The 23,766-nt window shown below is 43.5% G+C and overlaps 1 protein-coding gene across 2 annotated transcripts in view; it reads right to left on the reverse strand.

The window, feature by feature from the left end:
• NUDT14 (nudix hydrolase 14) overlaps positions 1-11,099 on the reverse strand; it is a 99,955-nt gene extending 88,856 nt beyond the window's left edge. The window contains exon 1 of one of the 2 annotated variants that reach the window (XM_073349845.1): positions 11,001-11,099. Coding sequence is in view for 1 of the 2 variants with exons in the window: in XM_073349843.1 (XP_073205944.1) it covers positions 10,546-10,626 (81 nt within the window). In the remaining variant the exon portion in view is untranslated. Of the gene's footprint in view, positions 1-10,545; positions 10,758-11,000 lie in introns of those variants that run through there. The other variant, XM_073349843.1, reaches the window with a different exon arrangement.
• Between the last annotated feature and the right edge of the window lie 12,667 nt (positions 11,100-23,766).

The raw sequence follows: 23,766 nt of genomic DNA on the forward strand, positions 1-23,766 counted from the left end.
AGAAATATAAATGACAACTTGAACTTGAGTGACTTGCTTAAGTATTTTGGGAACCTTCAGGACAAAAGGCTCTCTATAAATGCAACATAATATTTTAAATACATAGATGTATTCCAAAGAAGCAATACTGTCAAATGATCTCTAAGCAGCAGAAACAAACATTGAACCCTAAGGCAAACTGGGAGTTTTTCAGATTGCGATTTGGTCCAAATGTAGCAATAGGGTTATGTTGAGCACTGAAACTAAACGATACTAAAGCATACTTTATCTGTCATACCATTAACTTAGGTTTGAACAGAGACTGGGAATGGCTCGGTCATTACGCTAATTGAATCTTATCCCACCATCAACCTCAGCCTGGACCAGTCCACACAAGAGATCCACTTCCTGGATACTATGGTGCTAATAAACGATGGTCACATAAACACCACCCTATACCGGAAACCTACTGACCGCTATTCCTACCTACATGCCTCCAGCTTTCACCCAGACCACACCACGTGATCCATTGTCTACAGACAAGCTCTATGATACAACCGCATTTGCTCCAACTCCTCAGACAGAGACAAACACCTACAAGATCTCTATCGAGCATTCTTACAACTACAATACCCACCTGCTGAAGTGAAGAAACAGATGGACAGAGCCAGAAGAGTACCCAGAAGTCACCTAGTACAGGACAGCCCCAACAAAGAAAATAACAGAACGCCACTAGCCATCACCTTCAGCCCCCAACTAAAACCTCTCCAACGCATCATCAAGGATCTACAACCTATCCTGAAGGACGACCCATCGCTCTCACAAATCTTGGGAGACAGGCCAGTCCTTGCTTACAGACAGCCACCCAACCTGAAGCAAATACTCACCAGCAACCACACACCACACAACAGAACCACTAACCCAGGAACCTACCCTTCCAACAAAGCCCCTTGCCAACTGTGTCCACATATCTATTCAGGGGACACCATCATAGGGCCTAATCACATCAGCCACACTATCAGAGGCTCGTTCACCTGCACATCTACCAATGTGATATATGCCATCATGTGCCAGCAATGCCCCTCTGCCATGTACATTGGTCAAACTGGACAGTCTCTACGTAAAAGAATAAATGGACACAAATCAGACGTCAAGAATTATAACGTTCAAAAACCAGTCGGAGAACACTTCAATCTCTTTGCTCACTCGATTACAGACCTAAAAGTTAAGGAGTACTTGTGGCACCTTAGAGACTAACCAATTTATTTGAGCATGAGCTTTCGTGAGCTACAGCTCACTTCATCGGATGCAAGTACTTGTGGCACCTTAGCTCACGAAAGCTCATGCTCAAATAAATTGGTTAGTCTCTAAGGTGCCACAAGTACGCCTTTTCTTTTTGCGAATACAGACTAACACGGCTGTTACTCTGAGACCTAAAAGTTGCAATTCTTCAACAAAAAAAACTTCAGAAACAGACTCCAATGAGAGATTGCTGAATTGGAATTAATTTGCAAACTGGATACAATTAACTTAGGCTTGAATAGAGACTGGGAGTGGATGGGTCATTCCACAAAGTAAATTATTTCCCCATGAAGAAAAGGAGTACTTGTGGCACCTTAGAGACTAACAAATTTATTTGAGCATAAGCTCATGAGGAAAGGGTCCTGGACTGCACAGTTGTTTCCCCAGTCGGTGAGTTGGCTTGCACTCTCACATCTTCTCAGTTTCTACCCTGGCTTAATGAGCCTGTGGTGCCTTCTACAATCTGGGGAAATATTTTATTTAGTGGGACAACTGCCTAGAAGTCTGGAAACAAGCTGTACTGATACCCTCTTGGGTACCAAAGGCTCACATACATTTCCACACATTTCTTCTTCTTGATAAACTAATATATTACTTCAGTTTCAAGTTTCAATAACTTTTTTAGGCCTCAAATGAAAGTGGCAGAAGTACACGAGTCAGCATCCAGGTTTTTTAGGAGCTACACAAAGAACATATTTGCCAGTCCTTTGGCTTTGCCAAACTGGCTATATCATGAACAGAGGAAATGGATCCAGCCAGAAGTAGCAACAAGAATCATAGTTTTGTGGCACAAAAAGCCCAGGAAGTGCCACACAGTTATTCTGAGAAATAATTGTAGATATCTGCAACATAACCCACCACTATGTTCTGTAGATACCATGTACTGCAAACAAATTAAAAAGCATCAAAGAATCATCTAAAAAAAGCCACTACTTCCATCTCTTCTTCATTTTAGGCTGTCAAAATAAGTACCTGTGATATTATTGGTTTACCAGTAGGTGTGCTGTAGTTTGTTAAAAGTATCACTGAAGAACAAACATTTAATAAAGTCAAAATCAACAGCTGTATTCCCTCCTTTTCTGCATTATTTTTCAAACAAACTGGAATGTTTTGTTTTTTACGGACGGGTGAATCTTTCCCACATTTATATTTAACATTTTTGGAGAAAGAACAGCCCTCACCTTTAGGAGTTTTGCCCTCATTTCCCTATAATGTATTCATCACCACTCAGCACATCTGTCCTAGCAAATCCTATTTCCTGTTCTATTCATGAGGCTCAGCAACCTGGAGCTTTAACGATTGCTGCCACACTTTTCCCATGGCCTTCTCACCTCTCGGTCCCCCCACCCAAGTACCCAGCTCCCATTGTTTATCATCTGTTCTCCCCTGCTGCAAACTGCTGTCAGATGTTCACTTATCCCTAATCTTACTCATTGCCTTTGATATTCTTTCTAATCCAACAACCTGTCAACTGGGGCATCAGCCCATGTCCAGACCAGCTGCTCTGTCACAGGCCTTAAGGTTCCCTCTCAGCTTCATATGCAACATTTAAAGGATTTTGACACAGCATGCACAATGTGAAACAGATAATTAACGTTGTTTTGATCAGCGATCATGGCTTTCGTGTGACACTAGTTGACCACTAATGAAAAGTAAGCTTTAGTTTGTTTAAACTTTAGTATTACTATATTAACAAGACCTTGGTCTATGTTTAAGGGACAATATGTTGAAATCTAAGTTCTTGGAGATCAGGGAATGCTGCTTTATTTAGCTATAAATTATGTAGAAAGACTAATTCACACACAAATTTAAGTCAGACAGTTGTTTTACATATTCTGTGGAATAAAAAAAATATAATGTCCCTGTTTATGCTAAGTCATCATTTTCTACATAGTGTTTTCAAAGCAAATAATTACAAAACATACGAGTTGCAAAATGTAAAAAATGCATATTCAATATCACTAGCCATTTATATGTAATTTCTTATTCTTTAAGCTGTGTTTTCAAGGTATAATCACAATGTGCGATACTCATTTAATATAAAGCATTAAAATCTGTTTTCTGTCTTTACATTCTACAAAATATTCCCACTTAGAGAAGATTTTTATAACTTCATAACATCCAAATCCACTGTAAACATTTGTACACTACTGCTCATCATCTGTATTAAAACGTACACTGTATGTATACTTCTACATGTTACACTGCTTCAGATAACAGAATTTTTTATATTGGGAAACAGGTAGCCATTTTTACTTATCTCTAACCAGACATGTATTTTTAATCTCAATTGAAAAATTACAGACATATACAGGTACATTTCTCCGAGCTAGCTCAATTTATAAAAAAAATAAAATAAAAAAGAATAATAATTTAAACAAAAACACAAATTAAAGATTGTACAAAATATGTGACGAGAATACTACTAGGAGTATACAAAACACCAGTTTTTTTTTTTTTTTTTAAACACAGCAATTGTAATAAAAATCTACATTAGATGTGGTAAAGTGGCTCATTTTCTCTGGACCTGATTATTTCCACCCTGGGGCCTGTGTACATGGGGACACTCAGGAAAATTAATTCAAATTAAAGGTGTAAATTTAAAGTGGATTAGTTAAACCTCATTAAACCCATGTGCGCACTCTCTTTCAGCATTCAAGTGGCCTTAATTTGGTTTAATTTACGGTATATCTACAGTACAGCCACTACAGTGGAACAGCTACAGCACTGCAGGTGTCCTGCTATAGTGTAGATGTGTGTAAATGCTTGTAGTGTGGCATAGGGCTTGCCTACACTTACATTTTATAGCACTAACTTGCTGGCTCAGGGGTCTGAAAAATCACCTCCAAGTGCAGCAAGTTTGAGTGCTTTAAAGTGCTAGTGTGGACAGGCTCCCAGCACTCTGAGCTAATCCCCTCGTGGAGGTGGATTACCAGGAGCGCTGGGACTCTCTCCCAGTGCTCATGTGCAACCACACTTGCACTTCAAAGCGCAACCGTGCGAGCGCTCCCGCAGCAGCGCTTTGAAAGTTTCCAGTGTAGCTATGCCCATACTTTAGATGCTTCCTACGTTGACAGAAGGAGTTTTTCCTTTCTCTATTGTCAGTCCAGCTCTCGGAGACATGATAGCTAGGTTGACAAAATAATTATTCTGTTGATTTAGCTGTGCCTACACCTGGGTTTAGGTCTACGAAACTATGGTGCTAACGGCACAACATTGTTCACTGCCCTGAGCGACATAGCTAGGTCGATCTAATTTTTAAGATTAGACCCAGCCTTAATTTGGAAGTGAATTAAGATAAACCCAATTAACATCATTTTAGTTTTGAATGAGAGTGTACACACAGGAGTTTAATGCAGTTTAACAAACCCACTTTGAATTCACACCTTTAGTTCATTTGGATTAATTTTTCTGCATGTCCCCATTTAAAGAAGCCCTTAGCAATCATTATTGTGAAGTGGAATAACCCAAGCTAACCATAGCATACTGGTGAAATACATTTACTAGCACTCAACTGCAGTTATTTCTGAGGAAGTGAGCTGTAGCTCACGAAAGCTTATGCTCTAATAAATTGGTTAGTCTCTAAGTTGCCACAAGTACTCCTTTTCTTTTTGAGTTATTTCACAGTTATTCTAAACTTTGGAGTCTGATTTACATAAGTGCATGGCTGTTTCTCAATAACCAATATGCCAGTTTCTGTGCTCTGGCTACTAATGACCTTTGGACATTAAATCAAAACACCATTGTTTACTTAATTTATTTCTAAAATGTAGACATACTTGTAAAAATTGTATACAGAGAATGTATATCGCAGGCTTGAACCTGCATTATTGTAATTACTGGCACCTTTGCTACTGACTTCAATGAATGCAAAGTGAATTCCTGCTCTCTGATCAGCTGTTGCCCTCATAACTCCACACCCATATGTCCACAACAAACAATGCTACCTCAGTTTCTCACTGCCTTCCCAGCCTATCGTTCCCAACAATCTCTCAACTCTCACATTAAGTTATCTCACTACACTCACACAAGTACACTTATTTTTAATATTTTTATCTTTATAATTTAAGATTTCTGCTGCCTGTTTGTAATTAAGTAACATGAAAAATGATTGTACTCCATTGTATGCAGATTGCAATCTCTTACATGTAGAGGTTGTATCTTCTTACTGTTCTGTAAAATGCCTGCCATTCTCTTGGGATTATACAATTAAACAGACACAATCGATGGAGTTCAGTTAATTTGTTTCATTCAGTTGCATACATGAAACCATTAGGAGCAAGATCCCCAATTTAAGATGATATTTACTGTTAAGAATTTGTTAAAATTAAGATAAAGACTATGCTTAACGTAAAAAGCTGGAAATTTCTGTCACTGCTAACCACTACTCACCAATCTCTACATTACCAGCCATTACCTTCTAACTGTCCCTAAGCTATTTCACACTAGGAACAGGTGCAAGCTTGGTGGCCAAAGTATGTTGAATGAAAATAAACCTTCATTACAGCACACACAAAAATACCTTTATGTTTCCCTTCTACTACTACTCTGACTTTCCAAATTTTCTTCATGTTTTCCCTTCAGCAACTCCCAACCACATCTCACGCTAAAATAATTTTGAAATTTGAATAGCATTACATCAGAAGTCTGTGGCAGTGCCATGAATAGATCCAGGTCCCCTCACTTCTAGTCCCAATCCCGTGCCTTAACTTCAAGACCACCGTTCATCTAAAATACAGTGTATGCTCATGCTGCTTGTGAAAACTGTCACTTCAAGGTTCCTTATGTTTATGCATACAATATGCTATATGATGTCATTTCAGCCAAAATGCTGTCTTATTATTTTTGCATTTAATATTATGAGTACTAGAAAGGTTGAACGAATTCAGAAAAAATCTGCAAAAGAAATAACACCATCATCCATAACATGATTGCTTTGACAAATGAACACTTCTTAATACTGGAGTCTTTGAAGATTCAACAGACCAGTGTTACTTGTTTGAACAGGTTATCTAAAATTCTGTTTATTATTTTCACAGCAACATTTTAACTGTCAAACTAGAAAAGAATGTTCTATGTTTACCAAAAAGCAGAATGAAGCTTCAGCAAATGTTTTAGGCAGCTGGGAACACTCATGCTACTATATAAAAATTAGTTCTAAATGTGGAATTAGTTGGTACAGTATAATAAATAATAATTATTATTAATAACAACTTAGTGCTTTTTTATCTCCAAAGTTCTCAGGCCATTAATGAGGCCCCAATCTTGCTTTCCCTGCATGGAGTTCCTTGCAGAATTGGATCTTAATCCTCATGTCCAGTGAGATAGGTAAATTTTAAATCGCATTTTAAAGTGTGGAAACACAGAGACTAAGGGGCTTGCTCAAGGCCACAGAGGAAATCAGAGTCAGATCTCTTAGAAATCAGGAATCCTTGTTCAAAATCCACTGTTAAATTACACCCAACTCCCTTTTTACATGGGGCATTTTCTGCTCACTACACAGTACACAACAGATTCAGATCCACAACATTCTCTAAAAAAAACCCAAACTTTTATAATGTTAATAACTTTAAATGTTTTTATTCCCTTAAAAGTAAAAGAAAAGGCCACACATTAAAAAGATTTTTCCCACTTCCATTTCATTTTTTATGTATTATATGTTTAACTCAGGAATGAATGACTGGAAACCTTAGTTAATCAATATAGAACAAAATGACAAAGCCAAACACTAAACCATCTGAAGCTCTGAAAACAGTAAAGCTCATATAAAAATAAAGTTTCTTGTTACAATCGGTCCCCTTATTTGATAAAACTTCATTAGATTCTAACTGGCACCATAGAACAATTTTTCCGGTTTGTCATAAGAACATAAGAGCTACCATACTGCGTCAGACCACAGTCCATCTTTCCCAATCTCCTGTCTCTGACAGTGGCACGCACCAGAACTTCAGGTGGAGTGTACAGAACAGGGCAATTATGGAGTGATTCACATGTCTTCCATTCCCAGCTTCTGGTAGTAAGAGATTTAGGGTCATCCTGAGCATGTGGTTACATCCCAGACCACCTTGGCTAACAGCCACTGACGGACCTATCCTCCATGAAGTTTTGAACTTATCTAGTTCTTTTTTGAACACAGTTATACTTTTGGCCATCATGACATCCCATGGCAATAAGTTTGAATGTCCTGCCATCATTCAAATAGATGCTTGTTCACCATTCCACTCTAGCACAGGCTTGCCCACATATACTAGAAAATGTAAAATTGCAGTTTATATTAGTCTAGCCTGTACACTTCCAAAAGTTCCTTGACAGATCATACACTAAAAATTAAATGGTAGGAAGCAGTGATGAGAGCTGTCTTGTCAGAACAAGCTTCTAAAACAAAGCCCGTGTCAGGTAGTCAGTGTATGAACTAGGATTAGAAGTCAAGAGATTCTGGTTCTCTGCTTAGCACACTAGACCACATCTCTCTCGCTTCAAAGAAATCAAATCATAAGAAATATATAGTGAATAAATGTACTATACTGAAGGGAATATAGTCCCCAAGGGAAACCTCAATTTCTGAAATACATCAGGGCAACTTTCTGCATCAGATATTTTTGGCCTTGGTTACACTATGAAAACAAGCAAGTTCAACAATGGCTTTTGAGCATGGCTATGGCCCTACTGGTTTAAAACTAAATGTGGTCCAGCCTGCCTGGACAAGGCCATACCTACAGGCTAAATTGTAATGCAAGTCATCTAGACCTCAATTAAGTTTAACCACTGTTGTCTGACTTGATGGTTTTGGTTGTGAAGATAGGATCAGAAAGATTCAGGAATTTACAATTGAATCTCCAGCCAAATACTGTAATCTTTAAAGATTTAAAGAATTTTAAGAATTAAAGATCACTAGTGATGTCTTGGAGGTACCTAGAGTTCATCAATATTTAAAGGTAATCCATTATCAGAAACTTTATTTACAAGAATTCTTTATATTTTCTATTTGTGCAGGAAGACACTATTTGGGATATGCAGAAGTTCCCAACTTCAAAATGTTCCCTCCTACTCTGTCCCTGTCTATTTGATCGCCTCCTGCTTTTCCTTTTCCAACACTTTAAGACTAGGAGTTGAATATATCTCCTCCACACACACCTCCTCTTCCTTCCTTAATGAATGTGTCTAAGGGCAAGTCTTCACTACAAAATTAAGTCGACTTAAGTTATGTCGACGTACAGCCACCACAGTAATTACTGCGGTGGTTCATGTCCACACTATGCCCCCTCTCCTGGTAGTGTATGTCCTCACCAGGCCACTTCCACTGACTTAACTGTGTGGGGCATTGTGGGGCACTGACAGCTGGAGTCCTGCCTGCTCTGGGGCCCACACGGGGCTGACAACCAACAGGTGATGTAAATAACACAGACACTGCATCACCCTAACTACATCAATCTAAATTCTATGTCTCTTATTAGGACTTATTAGGTGAGTCTAGTGGGCAACTTACATCAGTAGAAGCAACACAATAATGTAGACATTTACAGAGTTAGGTCGACATAAGCTGCCTTACAGTTGACGTAACTCCGTAGCGTAGGCCAGGCCTAAAACAAACCCAAAAAAAAGGGTGAAGCAGAATGAAGAGAAGTAGCTTGGCATTGCTAATTTCTGCACGCACAGGGTTTTCCTGTATTTGCTACAGCCATGGAATTGCAATGAACAAATGGACCTCACTAGGCCAATACTGAGACTGGAGCGACCACTACAGTACATTTAATTAGAGAAACAACTGCTCTTCATACAGTTAGAAACCTATTTACAGAACAGATTCTGAAGGGAAAAAACACAAATATGTTACATTAGCAGACACTAATCTCATTTTATCATGTGTACTCTTTGTATTGCTGAGGGCTCTAATTCTCAAGGATCATCTGAAAGGAGATTCATGTTTGTATTGACATTATAAGGAAAAGGATTTCCTATTACTACTTCCATTGCTTCCCACATGGGTGCTGTAAAGTTGGCTGTACATGGCAGTTTCATCATTTTTGATGATCTAGACAATCATTCAACTTTGCTCCAATTACTGCAACTAACTGACTATGATTTGACATGACATTACTCAAGAAGCAAGGTCCAAATGGGTTAGTATTTAGTGAGACCTGCAAAGAAAATTAAGTTGCTGCAGACAGTAGTGTTTCAGCCCTAATCAGTACCAAACCAATGCCCACGCACTGGCAATAGGGGGCACTATAATTCAGTCTTTCAGATGAGAAATAAAACCGAGGTTCCGAGTCTGACCACCGCATACATGACCACTTGCAGTCCTTTACAAAACCCAATGGTACTTTTTGCAAGGGCAGGTGTGTTTTGGCCTATTTCCAGTTTACAATGAAAGTACCAACTTCAATCATATATGAATCTTAGAATATCAGGGTTGGAAGGGACCTCAAGAGGTCATCTAGTCCAACCCCCTGCTCAAAGCAGGACCGATCCCCGACTATGGTATCTGCCTTCACTTCCAGTCCTAAACTATTATGTAGTTTGCTGTGTGCTGTTAAACAACAGCCGCATTCTACCCCCGAGGTGACTGTATTTCAGTGGCAGGTGGATCAAGTGGTTCCTGTTTACACAGCAAATGTAAAGTGCTTGGGGATGAAAGGTACTGTATATATGACTGGATTCATAGAAAAGATCATAATTGACAAGCATTATAAGACTACTACTGCACTCTTCAGGACAATATTACTGCTGCCACATAAAGACCACAAGCAATCCTAACCATGACAAACCTGCCCCCTGAGAAGAAATTATGATGGGACACTCGTGCCTTGTTCAGCTATGGGAAATGATGTAGAACAACTAAAGTCACCTCTTCTGGTGTTCTGTCGCCCTCATTCAGATGTCGGTTCTTTCCAATCTTCCCCCCTCCTCCTGATTTGAGGCAGCTGGGAGAACAAGGAACCCACAGAGACAAAGCCCGACGTCCGCAGGACTGGCAGGGGCGAGGAAGGGGGGCGCAAGGGAGCCTGAGCGGAGTGGGACCCTAGGGGCAGGGAAAGATTTGGGAGGGGCCGAGCGCGAAGGGGGCGTTGGTGAGGACTAGGAGCAAGGGGGCTGGCAGGCCACGGGGGCAGGTCCGCAGGAGGCTGCAGGGAAGCGGGAGGGCACCATACAGCCCCGGGCCAGGCCGCATTTCCTGGCAGGGCAGCGCACCGCACCGGCGCGCTCGTAGGCCCGGCTATAGCCGGGGCTTCCGCCCGCCGTGCCGCGGGAGCCGGGACTCACCTGCCGGTAGCGGAGCCGGAAGGGCCGCAAGTACTGGGAGGAGGCGCAGGGCGCCAGCGCCAGCTCCTCTATGGCCTCCATGTGCGGCAGGAGCGGCCCCGGGCAGCCTGCGGCCGCTCACCCCGGCCTGCAGACTAGAGCGGCGTCGCGCGCCGCCTGCGCGGCAACCGTCCTCGGTAAGGCGAAAGGAACCTCCCCCGCGGCAACCGCCCTGCTGACCGGGAAGGAACCCCTCCCCCCACCCCGGTCCAGCTAACGGGGAAAGGCGCCCCCCCCCCCCGGCTGTCCGCAACTGAGGGGAAACTGCCCCCCCCCACCCGCTAAGAGGCCAGGACCCCCTCCCCCACAAAACCGTCCAACTAAGGGGGAAGGGGTTTTCCTTTTTCCTCTCACACTCCCCCCAAGCCAGAGGGAAGTGAACCCCTCTCCCTGCACCCAAGCACACGTCTACATGCCTGGTGAAATCCTTGGCCCGCAGGGCGGGGGTCAGGTCAATGGCAAAAAATCCCCTCCGCTTCAGTGCAGCCTGGATTTCAGCTGCTGTGTTTTCCTGGCCCCCTTCCTTCACTGGCCAGGGGCACGTCTACACTGTGGACACGAGCCTCTGCAGTGTAGATCAGTGGTTCTCAAACTTTTTTTCCCCATGGACCACTAGAAAATCGCTGAGGGGCTTGGCGGCTCACTTAATGGTCTTTCCAAATGTTGTTTGCACCGGGAGCTAACCATTGTAAAGCACTTTGAACAGAAGCGCTATGTAAAAAAAAAAAAACAACTTAATAATAAACTTTTTTTCTTCTACAAATAAAAGCACACTACTCATATTTTAATATCAGCAGTCTGACCTTTCTAATGCGATGGATGTGCTCTCCCCTGCTGCGGCAGCCCCCCAAGCTGGGGCTGGGAAGGAGTGGGGGTCTCTCCCCCGCCACAGAGCTGGGGCTGGGAAGGAGGGCCGTCTCCCCCACAGCAGCCGCAGCCCTGGAGTTGGGGAAAGTCACCTCTTTCTCTGGTCACTGCAACCCCACACATCCCAAATTCCCCCCACCCCCTCTTCTCACCCCACTGCTCCCTCCCACCTACCCTCTATTCCCCCCAAGGCCACCACCTCACCTTACATGTGTGTCTTCTCCAGAGTCCAGGCACCTAATTAGTAGAGCCACGCCTGCACAGCTCTACTAATTAGATCCGCGGCCCTTTATTCTCTCATGTGTGGCCACTCAGGCGTGCACCTTAGAGGGAACTATCTGCGGACCACCTGAATGGAGCTCGCAGACCACTGGTCGTCCGTGGATCACAGTTTGAGAACCACTGGTGTAGACACTTCCTGTGTTGCTGGAAGTGGTTGTTCCATGGATGTAGGACCTACTTAGGTAATCCACCTCCTTGAGCAGCGGTAGTCACCTCCCTGATTAATTAGGTCAGTTTAGCTCCAGCATGCATGGGTGAATTTTTCACACTTTGAGTTCTGCAGCTAGGTCTAATTAAATGTTAACTATAGACAAGTCCTCACATGAGTACCCCCACTGAAATGGCCTAGTGCTTAAAATAAAATGTTTGTATTTATGGGAAATGGGATCAGGTCCCCAAGCTGTACCCCCATACAGTACATGTTGCCTTCTGAAAAGTACATCTCCACCCCAAGACACAACACGTCATCTTCTCACAAACATCCCTTCAAAATACGCACATTCCCATGCACCACTGATTACGTGTCCCCAAAAAACAAAGATATATTTCTCTGCTCATTTTCCTTGGATATAATCCCCACATCCCAGGCTAAGCTGGTTTTGAGCATTCTAACACAGCTATGCATCTTGATAATGAATATATTAAAAATTGCTTCTGTCTCTTGTGTTCCTTAATCTCTGAACAGACTTGTGAATATCCATATCCTATGTGCAAAACAGGGATGGAGACCCAGGGCGGGTTCAATCTTATACTCTTATGGGTCACAAAATGTAATACTTATTTGTGAAGTAATTTTTTTAAATTGATGTTAAATTTCAGAACTTAGTATTTTGGTATCCCCGCTTCATTTTGTCACCTTTGTATAAAATGGAAACGTAGGCCCTGATCCTGCAAAAACTAGCACACGTGTTGTGTTTAACTTTGCACACAAAGGCCATGTCTACACTATCAATGCAGCTGTGCGGTTGTAAGATTGCTCATGTGTTGCTCTATGCCGACGGGAGAGAGCTCTTCCATCAACATAATTAAACCAACTGCAACGAGCATCTCGCACCAACATAGCACTGTCCACACTGGCACTTCTGTCCGTGTAACTTACGACACTCAGAGGGGTGTTTTTTTCATACCCCTGAGTGACATAAGTTACACCGACAAAAGTGCTAGTGTAGACATAGCCTAAGTACAATGAGAGTATACATAGCATTTTGGGAAATACAATCAGTAAACATTAAGATGTATTAACTAATGAAAATTGTAGCATTTAGTTAAATAAAACAAAACTGTAACCCATGTCTGTGTGCGTAATTGTATATACCAAGTAAAAATATAGATAAGAAGACTACAAGCTATCAGTTTGTGTCCAAATGAGAATAGCAAAAATAACTACAGCCCTGCTCCTATAATTGGATCTACACGAGTGAACACTTGTACACGTTCAGAATTTCAGTGATTTCATTAGGGTTATAAGCTGTTACAAGGGTCCACCCCTACAGATTCAGTTGGAGGGCTGAGGCCTAAATTACCGCTCTGGCAAACACTGCTCTACCAACCTTAGATACCATTCCTGCAACTATAACCATGTGGGCAAGCTCCTGTGCCTGCACAGAGATCTATTGACTTCATGGGACTCCATGCAGATACCAGGATCTGTCCATGTAGATACAGCGGCAAGATCAGAGCTATAACGCTTACTATAATGAATAAAAGGAGGACTTGTGGCACCTTAGAGACTAACCAATTTATTTGAGCATATGCTTTCTTGAGCTACAGCTCACTTCATCGGATGCATTCAGTGGAAGATACAGAGGGGAGATTTATATACACAGAGAACATGAAACAATGGGTGTTACCATACAAACTTTAACAACAGTGATCAGGTAAGGTGAGCTATCCACTGTTCCTCAGACGTTCTTGTCAACTGCTGGAAAAATGGCCCACCTTGATTATCACTACAAAAGTCCCCCTCTCCCCCCGCTCTCCTGCTGGTAATAGCTCACCTTACCTGATCACTCTCATTAGAGTATGGTAACACCCATTGTTTCATGTTCTCTGTGTATATAAATCTCCCCACTGTATTTTCCACTGAATGCATCTGATGTAGTGAACTGTAGCTCACAAAAGCTTATGCTCAAATAAATTGGTTAGTCTCTAAGGTGCCACAAGTCCTCCTTTTCTTTTTGCGAATACAGACTAACACGGCTGCTACTCTGAAACCTATAATGAATAATACTACTGAAGTCAACGGGGCTATTCACAGCAGTTGGAAGTAAGCTTGATGGAATGTTTGCAGGATTAGGCCCTAATTCTATGTCCCACCCGGTATTTCCAAATCCACACATTCAAAAGTCACAAGTGAGGCCCCCAAATATCATGAAACTGGCTTTAGAATGATGGTTTTTTAAAATATAATAAATATTGGGCTGTTTTTATTTGCCTGCTGCTTTTGACTTTTCAGGTCACATTTTCAAGCTGTTCTCCTCAACCACAAGGGCTAGAAACGTACTTGAAGGAAAGAAGAAAGAAAGAAAGCTGAGAGTCTCACCAAATAACATGATTTCAGCTTAAAGCTGGAGCTTTAAGAAAAACTCCACATATTGCAAGACTTGTGGTAAAATTGCTGCCTACTACTGGTAAATTTATTGTACTTTAATTACAAGATTAATGTGTAAAAAATCCATTGCCAATTAGCCTAAAAGCTGGATCTTCCAACTAAGTAAACTGTGCATTTCATAAAAAGAAAAGGAGGACTTGTGGCACCTTAGAGACTAACAAATTTATTGGACCATAAGCTTTCGTGAGCTACACCTCACTTCATTGGATGCATTCATGCATTTCATGTCTCTGACATCTTTGCTTAAGCCTGCACTTAATTTTTTGGGGGTACAAGTGTCTTCCTAAACAGAGCTTATTACTTTAAGTGTTACCAACACCAAAGCCAAAAGTTATGTTTTAGCTAGTAAGAATGAATTATGCAAGTGACTGTATAATTTGCTAGTTTACTTCAGTGTCACAGTCCACATAACCTACCTCGTTTATTACATTTTTGCAAGTACAATACAGGCAGAAATATCTTAAATTCTTCACTGCAATGCAATGGTTAATATACACATACAATCAACCAATAATAAATTCAAACACTAATTTCCAATTTGTCAGCCTTTTTATATGCTACAATGTTGTGATGGTGATTGTGGAGTAATGACAAAACTTTATAAATAATACTACTTGATATTTGTACTATACAGTTATTTTATTTCAAAGTATTTTATAAACAGAAACTTTTTCCTTTACTGATATCTATTTTGTCTGATTTTTTTCTTTCTAATTCTAAGCAGATATCATTGGTTTTATGGCCTATATACTTCATAAGAGTGCCCCATATTTACTCACTATTTTTGTTACTGTGCATTGGACTTGTAACTTATTTCAGTAATATCATCACCTCCAGTTCATGTTATTTTAATTTATATAAGTGTATTTATAAAACATACTATCTGGAGCCTGTGTGATTTTTAAAAATAGCTTACACTGGATGACTCTTGGTCCCCACTAAACTATATACCACCCTCAGACTCAGCACCTGTTGGCCAAGAAAAGAAAAGGGCCTTACACAATGCCTTTGAGGTCAGCAGATGGGTTTCTGCTGCTTTGGGAATTACGGGCTTGTGATTCATGTACAGGACTAGGAGTCAGGACAGCTGGATTATTACATTCCTTGTTCTGTCGCAGTCTTGGGGCAGATCTTGAGCTGATGAACATGGTCATAGCACCATTTACCTCAATGGCACTATCCCAATTTTGCCAACTAAGGGTCTGCCACCCGGTGTGAATTATGGACAGAATTTACGGCCCAGTCCTATTCTAATTGAATCAGTGGCAAAACCCCATTGACTTCAATGGTGCATGAAATGTCTCAGCCTCAATTTGTTCATGTATAAAATAGATAATAAGCATTGCCTACAGTGTAAGGCTGTTGTGAGGCTAAGTTTGTTAATATTTATAAAGTTGATAGGGTTCTTTAAATGGAATATGAGCAAAAATATTATTGCATTTGTACTTTCTTGCTTGAAGCTATTTAATTCAAAAACATGTTTCAAAAACTTCTGCTTTGGAATAAAAAAGACTAACAATATTGCAAAAACTAAAATATCTTCATATTCCCTGAAGTGTAAAAGGCAAGGTAATAAAATTTCATTGTTATTAAATATAAAATACCTTGTTGTTGCATGTGAAATGGAAGTAACATAAACACCAATCTTCTCTGGTAGAAGAATAAATGGAAGTTTTATTAGATTCATAGATTCCAAGGTCAGAAGGGACCATTGTGATCATCTAGTCTGACTTCACTATTCCCATCTACCAAAAACATTCTTATTAATCATCCTTCTCATGTTTTTTTAAAGAGATCATCATTAGATCTGAAGGTCTGCTGGTTTTACCAGGAGTTTGGCTATCAATGCACAACAGAAGGCTAGGTTCTCTTTCATGTTTTTGATACTCTCAATACTGATTTAACAGCATTACATTTTTGAACAACAGAAGCTCACAATTTGTCATGGTTATTATCGCTGTGATTTATGTTCACTTTCCATACAACCTTAAAGCAGATGTCTGTGTGCACAACTATTCTGCAATCACCCCATAACTCAAACTATTTTGTCAATATATTGATTGCACTAGGACAATATTCTGATATGCCAGCCATCTGTTTATTTTTGCCTTCTAATCTAATACTTTTTTGTTACATCATCTACAAAGGTTATTGCCATCTCATATAATAGTAAGAACCTTACCAATATGACTAAAATGAGAGGAGTCTGCTATTATGACAGGTTTCAATCGGTCCACCGAGTCTCTAGGGGGTGATTGAGAGCTACGGTCCCACTGGCAGGCCTTAGTCACACCTTTCAGTCACTGGAGAATTAGCGGAGAAGGTGCGCTGGCCAGAGTCTGTGGCGCGCCCGTCAGGCAGGGGAGCGCCGGCACGAGTCTGCGGCACGCCCGTCAGGCAGGGGAGCGCCGGCACGAGTCTGCGGCACGCCCCTCAGGCAGGGGAGCGCCGGCACGAGTCTGCGGCACGCCCCTCAGGCAGGGGAGCGCCGGCACGAGTCTGCGGCGCGCCCGTCAGGCAGGGGAGCGCCGGCACGAGTCTGCGGCGCGCCCCTCAGGCAGGGGGAGCGCCGGCACGAGTCTGCGGCGCGCCCCTCAGGCAGGGGGAGCGCCGGCACGAGTCTGCGGCACGCCCCGCAGGCAGGGGAGCGCCGGCACGAGTCTGCGGCGCGCCCCTCAGGCAGGGGGAGCGCCGGCACGAGTCTGCGGCGCGCCCCTCAGGCAGGGGGAGCGCCGGCACGAGTCTGCGGCGCGCCCCGCAGGCAGGGGAGCACCGACACGAGGATGCGGCGCGCCCCGCAGGCAGGGGAGCGCTGGCAGGAATCTGCGGCGCACCCCTCAGGCAGGGGGAGCGCCAGCACGAGTCAGTGGCGTTCGGGATTCTGCTACCCAAGGCGGGTTGGCCGGCGTAGGGGAACGCAGGCCCACCCAACTCCACTGCATTCCAGCCCAGGGCCCTGACAGTGGCGGGAGGAGAGGGTCCCGCCACTGGGTCAGCGGGGAACCATCCGCGCCACGCTGACCACACCGCACTGTGCGGTTCTGCCCCTGGGCTACTTTCTACCCGGTCTCTCAAGCGGGCCTCTCCGGTCCCTCCAGCTCGTCCAGGTATTCAGCTGCTGGCAGCTCCAGCTCCCCCTCTGTGTCAGGCTCACGCTGGCCCGGGTTGCAGCCTGGCCCCTCCAGGTCCTCCGGGTACTCAGCAACTGGCAGTCCTGGTCGCCTCAGTCCTTCCTCCAGGCCAGGTTTCTTCTGGCCCAGGGCCTCCCCTGAGTCGGCAGCAGGGTCTGGAGGGAACAGCCAGCAGCCTGTGTCTGTCTCCCTCCCTGGTGCTGCCCTCACTGGGCAAAGGGCCTCGCCCTTTGTACTTCCGGTTCCACCCCTCCTCGTCCAGGGATTGGAGTAAGCTTGGTCTGGCCCCACCCACTCAGGTTGAGAGGGTGGCTCTTTACCCCCTGACTCCCTAAGTATCATAAAATTTACTTAGTGATAAATTATTTATCTTTTATATTTCAGAGCCGTTACCATCAATTCTAATAAAATCTTAATATTTTGTCGCTCATATTATGGGACTGAATAGTATTATATTTTAAAGTATGTATGTTGTAATGAATAAACCACAGTGTATTATTAGTTGATTTACTTGGATTATATAATTTGAAAAATATGATAATCCCTGTCATAACTCCATTTGTGTAAATGGAATTACACCAGACATGAATTTGTCCCTACGTATCCCTTTGGTCAAAATAATCTTCAGATCATTCAAAACTCCAGTGAACTGTAACTAATACTTTTATTTTAAAATTACTTCAATTTTCCCAGCCCAGTTGGAATATAAACACAGTTCCAATGTGCAGTAAGTTTACAGTATCACTGTATACTTATATTAAAAGTTATAGAGTATCTGAATCTGTTCAGCCAATCAGATTACTCTGTGAAATAAACATTGTGACCCCACTTTACATTTGTTTTGTTTTGTTTTAGAGAGAGATCATTGTGTATAATGGATTGCTCATACCATTCTCTGTGCTGTACAGGAAGCTTTTAGAATTTTAAATTTTAAAATATATATTTATGACCTGTGATACTTCATAGACCAACTTCTACAAACACACATGTTCCTAACTTTATGTGTGAGGCATTGAAGTAAATCATCTTTGATAATAAATGGAAGTTGAATGGGAAATATATTTGAGAAAATTCTCACTGAAAAAGCCATATGTTTTTTGGTGTTGTGGAATTGCGGTTGTAATCCAAAGAAAAGGAAGTCTTCTGATAAGGAATGAGGTTTACGATGTTCTTCGCGAAGGTACTAGCTAAGCTAAGGATCTAATGAGTAAAGAGTGAGTGGCAGACCTTACATAACATGCTCAGAGTTATCATTATGTAGTCTGAAATCTGAGTGAGCAAATGAATAGAAAAATGTATGCAGTGTAGAAGAGCTCAGTGTGGCTCGAACGTTTGTCTCTCTCACCAACAGAAGTTGGTCCCATAAAAGATATTACCTCACCCATGTTGTCTCTACAAAAAAATATGACATGAGTGGCAGAACTGACTCAGAGCAGCTGGGCTTGGATTTCATTAAGCTTCTTCATTAAGGGCTAGATTGAGCCTTTGGGCTCAGAAATGGGTAGGGCCTAGCATTTAGTGTCTCTAGCCCAGAAGCAGTGCTGGGAAGGAACTGTGACTAAGGCCTTGTCTACACTACACGGTTTTGTGGACAAAAGTCAGCTTTTGTCAACAAAACAGTGGGGGTGTACACACTGCACTGCTCCTCCCGCCGATTTAACTCTCCTGCTACACTGACATAATAAAACCACCTCGACTAGAGGAATATAGCTTTTAGCTACAAAGTTAGAGTGACACTGTGTCAGTATAGACACTGTGCTTGCTTATGTGTTGCCCTAATTGGCCTCCGGGTGGTGTCCCACAATGCCCATCTTGACCACTCTGGTCAGTAGTTTCAATTCTGCTGCCCTGAAGCCAGGTACACAGGCATACACCCCTCCCTTTTTAAAGCCCTGGGAATTTTTGAAATGCCACTTCCTGTTTTCTCAGCATTGACATAGCATCTTCCCATCTGACCATGCTGGCTTTCCGCAGCAAACATGCTTCTGCCTGGAGTACACCGGAGCTGTTCGATCTGCTGGGTCTGTGGGGAGAGGAGGCTGTGTAGTCACAGCACCGCTCCAGTCGTAGGAACTTTGATACCTACAAGCAGTTTGCTCGTGGCATGGAGGACAAGGGGCACGAAAGGGACATGCAGCAGTGCCAAACTAAGCTCAGGGAGCTGAGGCAGGCACACCAGACGGCAAGAGAGGCCAACCATCACCTTGGTGTGGTGCCAAAGATATGCAGCTTCTACAAGGAGCTGCATGCCATCGTTGGCAGCGACCTCACCTCCACCACCAAGAGCCCTATGGATACTTCAGGGGAACTGGATGAACGGCCAGCCGAGTCAACCCTGAGGACAAAGTGGTGGACAAGGAAGTGGAATTGGAGGAGGATATGGGACAGGGTCATGTGGTGGCGTGGTAAGCCAGGACCGCTTTTTGACTCCGGAGGGGTCTAGCCAGTCCCACTACTTGGGCTCTGGCATGCCTAAAGCAGGAGAGGGGAGCTCCGGAAAGTACTCATTTTGCTTTGATACTGCAGGGAGACATGAGGTATAGGTCTCCTTTATTTTGTTACATTGTACAAGTGGGGAAAGGGATAGAAATTAACAGCACTAGGACAGTTTGCATCTGCTTCTCATTACCCTGTGCAGCTGCACAAGTGAGTGCCCTGCAGAAAAGTTTGTTATTGCACATGGGGATCTCCCAGGAATCCTCTCTAGAGATCTCAAGGTACCTTTCCTGGAGGTACTCTGCAATCCTCTGCTGAAGGTTCCTAGGTAGAGCTCCTTTGTTTCTTCCCCCACTGTAGGAAACATTGTCGCGCCAATCATCAATTACTTCTGCAGGAGTCAAAGCAGCATGCAGGTGAGCAGCATACGGACCCAGTCTGAAGCTGCACGCATGCAGGAGATGCACCCTTGCATCCTCGATTGTTCTTAAGAGAGAGATACCAGCTTTGATCACCCCTGCCTGTGGCAAACAGTGCCAATATTCAGAATAGAGTCCCTAGGCGCATGTACTGATCCCCTTTTGAAGCTCTCGGACCCTGTGTTGTATCTTGCCCCTTCCCTCCTGGGCCAAACTCACCATGGTTAGGGCACTTGCCATGCTGTGTGCAGGCAAAGGAAAAGTGAGAAAGAGGTGTATGTAACTTTTATGATTCAAGGCTGTGAGTGCACTCCCTATACTGATAGTGTGTATTGTTTCTTTTGTTTATGCAGATGTGCCCTTGAGGTCCAGCTCCTACACACCGGCGGAGCGCCTCCATCAAATAAAGAAGCAAATAATGAGGAGTAAGGAGGATATGTTTAGAAAAGTGCTGCAATCATCTGATGCTGCAGATAGCAAGCACAGAGTGTAGAGAGAGACAATCCACAAAAAAATCAGAATGGATAGCCGGAAGAGGAGACGGGTAGAAGAGGATGATAGAGGGGCAGGAGCGGATAATAAAGCTGAGTACCAAACAGAGATGGTGAGGTCCCTGATTGTGCTGCAGTTGGAACACATCTGTGCTCAACTCCCCCTGCAGCCCATACAGAACTGCATTCCAGGCCCTCCCCAAGCTCCTCCCCCACATTCATTGCATGTTCCTGGCCCGACCCAGTACCCCTTGCACTCCACCCCTAGAGACATGTTTCATTAGAAGTGGAAATCTGTGTATTGCTGTTTAATAAAAATCTAGTCTTGAAATAGAATGATTCTTTTTTTGTGTCCTACACATGGTTGTTGCTGCAGAAATTCATACAAAGTGGCAATCAGCACATTTTCAGATTACAATTAACGCTCAGGCAGCAATCATTAGAAGGGTCATTCAAGGCAGCAAGTAAACAATGCCAGACTGAATGCATTACAGAAAGACACATTACTGGAGTGCATTGTCAAAATGCTGCTTCAAAGCCTCCCTGATTCGAACAGCTCCCCCCGCCCCCTTGAGTCCCCTCTAATAGCCCTGGTATCTAGTTGCTCCAAATCAGCTGCCAGGCAATCCACCTCAATGCTCCACCCCTGGGGAAAATTTGCCCCTTTAGCTTCACAAATGTTATGCGGAGCACAGCAGGCTGCTATGACCTTGGGAATATATTCCTCATTGAGGTCTAACCTGCCAAAAAGACAACACCAGCAACCCTTTAATCTGCCAAAAGCACATTCAGTGGTCATTCTGCATCTCCTGAGCCTGTTGTTGAAGTGCTCCTTGCTGCTGTCAAGGTTTCCGGTTGTAAGACTTCATGAGCCATGGGAATAAGGGTAGGCTGGGTCTCCCAGGAACACAAAGGGCAATTCCACATCCCCTATTGGAATCTTCTGGTCTTGAAAGAAAATCCCTGCGTGCAGCTTTCTATACAGGCAGTGTTCCTAAAGATGCCATCATCATACACCTTTCCTGACCACCGCACATTGATGTCAGTGAAATTACCCTGGTAATCCACCAGCGCTGGCAATACCATAGAGAAGTAGCCCTTTCTATTGATGTACGTAATCGCAAGATGGTCTGGGGCCAAAATTGGGATATGCATGCTATCTATCACAGTGCTGCAGTTAGGGAATCCTATTGCTGCAAAGCTATCCACTATTTCCCGCACATTGCCCAGAGTCACAGTCCTTTGTAACAGGAGGCGGTTAATGGCCCTACATACTTGCATCACCACAACCCCCACAGTGGACTTTCCAACTCCAAACTGTTTCACAACTGACCAGTAGCAGTCTGGAGTTGCTAGCTTTCACAGTGTGATCGCCACTCGCTTTTCCACCATGAGGGCAGCTCTCATTTTGGTGTCCTTGTGCTGCAGTATAGGGGCCAGCTCCACACACAGGTCCAAGAAGGTGACTTTGTACATCTGAAAGTTCTGCAGCCACTGCTTGTCATTTCATAGCTGCATCACAATGCGAACCCACCACTCAAAGCTTGTTTCCCGATCCTGATGGTGATGGTCCACTATGTGCAGCTGCTCCATGAATGCCAACATCAATCTTGAATTGTTTCTTTCCATGGCACACAGAATGGCAGACATCACAGATTCTTTTTCAGATTTCAGCTCATGAAATACTGCAGGATCAGCCATGTTGTGTTCATAATGCTCTTCACAAGAGTGGAGAGCAGTGCAGGATCCATGTTATCAGGCAGAGATGGCAAACACGCTGTTTACAGGGGCAGCTGAAAAATGGCATGAAACATAGTCAGAAACCCATGGAATGTTGGGATGTAGAAAACTGCATGAGCCAACCTCCATGATGCACTGCAATCCATTTCCAGAACTCCTAGTGGCAGAAGGTGGCAATTTGCAGTGGGATACCTACACATGGCGCACTGCTCTCTCTGTCGATGGTAGAGCACCAACACGCACAAGGAGCATTGTGTGAACATGCAAAAGTGGTGTAATTACAGCAATTTATGATTGTCGACATAACTTAAGTTGACTTAACTCTGTAGCGTAAACATAGCCTTAGAGTCACAGTTCATCCCCTAGTACCACGTCTTCCTTTGGAGGATGGGAAGGGGGAATTAACTTGCTGCAAGCTTTAAAGGGATGATGTTTACTTTCCCACCAGTGTTGTGCTTGGCTAGCTACTTTGACCAGCAAGTTGCAGGGGTAAGGGAAGACACTAACCAAAGCTACACCTCACTATCTACCTACTTGCTGACAAGGGGGAGTCTCTGGGGACCATGGGCTGCACACTGCACCAGACCTGGACTCAAGGACCTACAAGGCCGAGAATGAAGATGGAGGTGAGTTTCACTTCCCCATATGTGAGTAAAACACACTATCTAGTCGTGATTAATAAAATGCTATGAGACTGTAAGTATCAATGTGCATATACAGGAAAAGCTTTGTTATCTGACATGTTGAGAGAATGGAAGGTACTGGTTAGTCAAAAATTCTAGTTAACTAAGAGTTATACTTACCAATGGAATACCAATTTTCAAAGAATTAGAATACAATAAAATGAATAATGTATAACAGGGATCGGCAACCTTTGCATGTGGCCCATCAGGGAAATCCACTGGCAGGCCGGGCCAGTTTGTTTACCTGCAGTGTCCGCAGGTTCAGCCGATCGCAGCTGCCACTGGCCACTGTTCGCTGTTCCAGGCCAATGGGGGCTGCAGGAAGCAGCACGGGCCGAGGGATGCGCTGGCCACTGCTTCCCGCAGCCCCCATTTGCCTGGCACGGCGAACCGCGGCCAGTGGGAGCTGCGATCGGCCGAACCTGCAGATGCTGCAGGTAAACAAACCGCCCCGGCCTGCCAGCAGATTTCCCTGATGGGCCATGTGCCAAAGGTTGCCGTTCCCTGATGTATAAAATGGTA

The sequence above is a fragment of the Lepidochelys kempii genome, chromosome 6 (genome assembly GCF_965140265.1).
Source record: "Lepidochelys kempii isolate rLepKem1 chromosome 6, rLepKem1.hap2, whole genome shotgun sequence".
Classification (NCBI taxonomy): Eukaryota; Metazoa; Chordata; order Testudines; family Cheloniidae; genus Lepidochelys; species Lepidochelys kempii.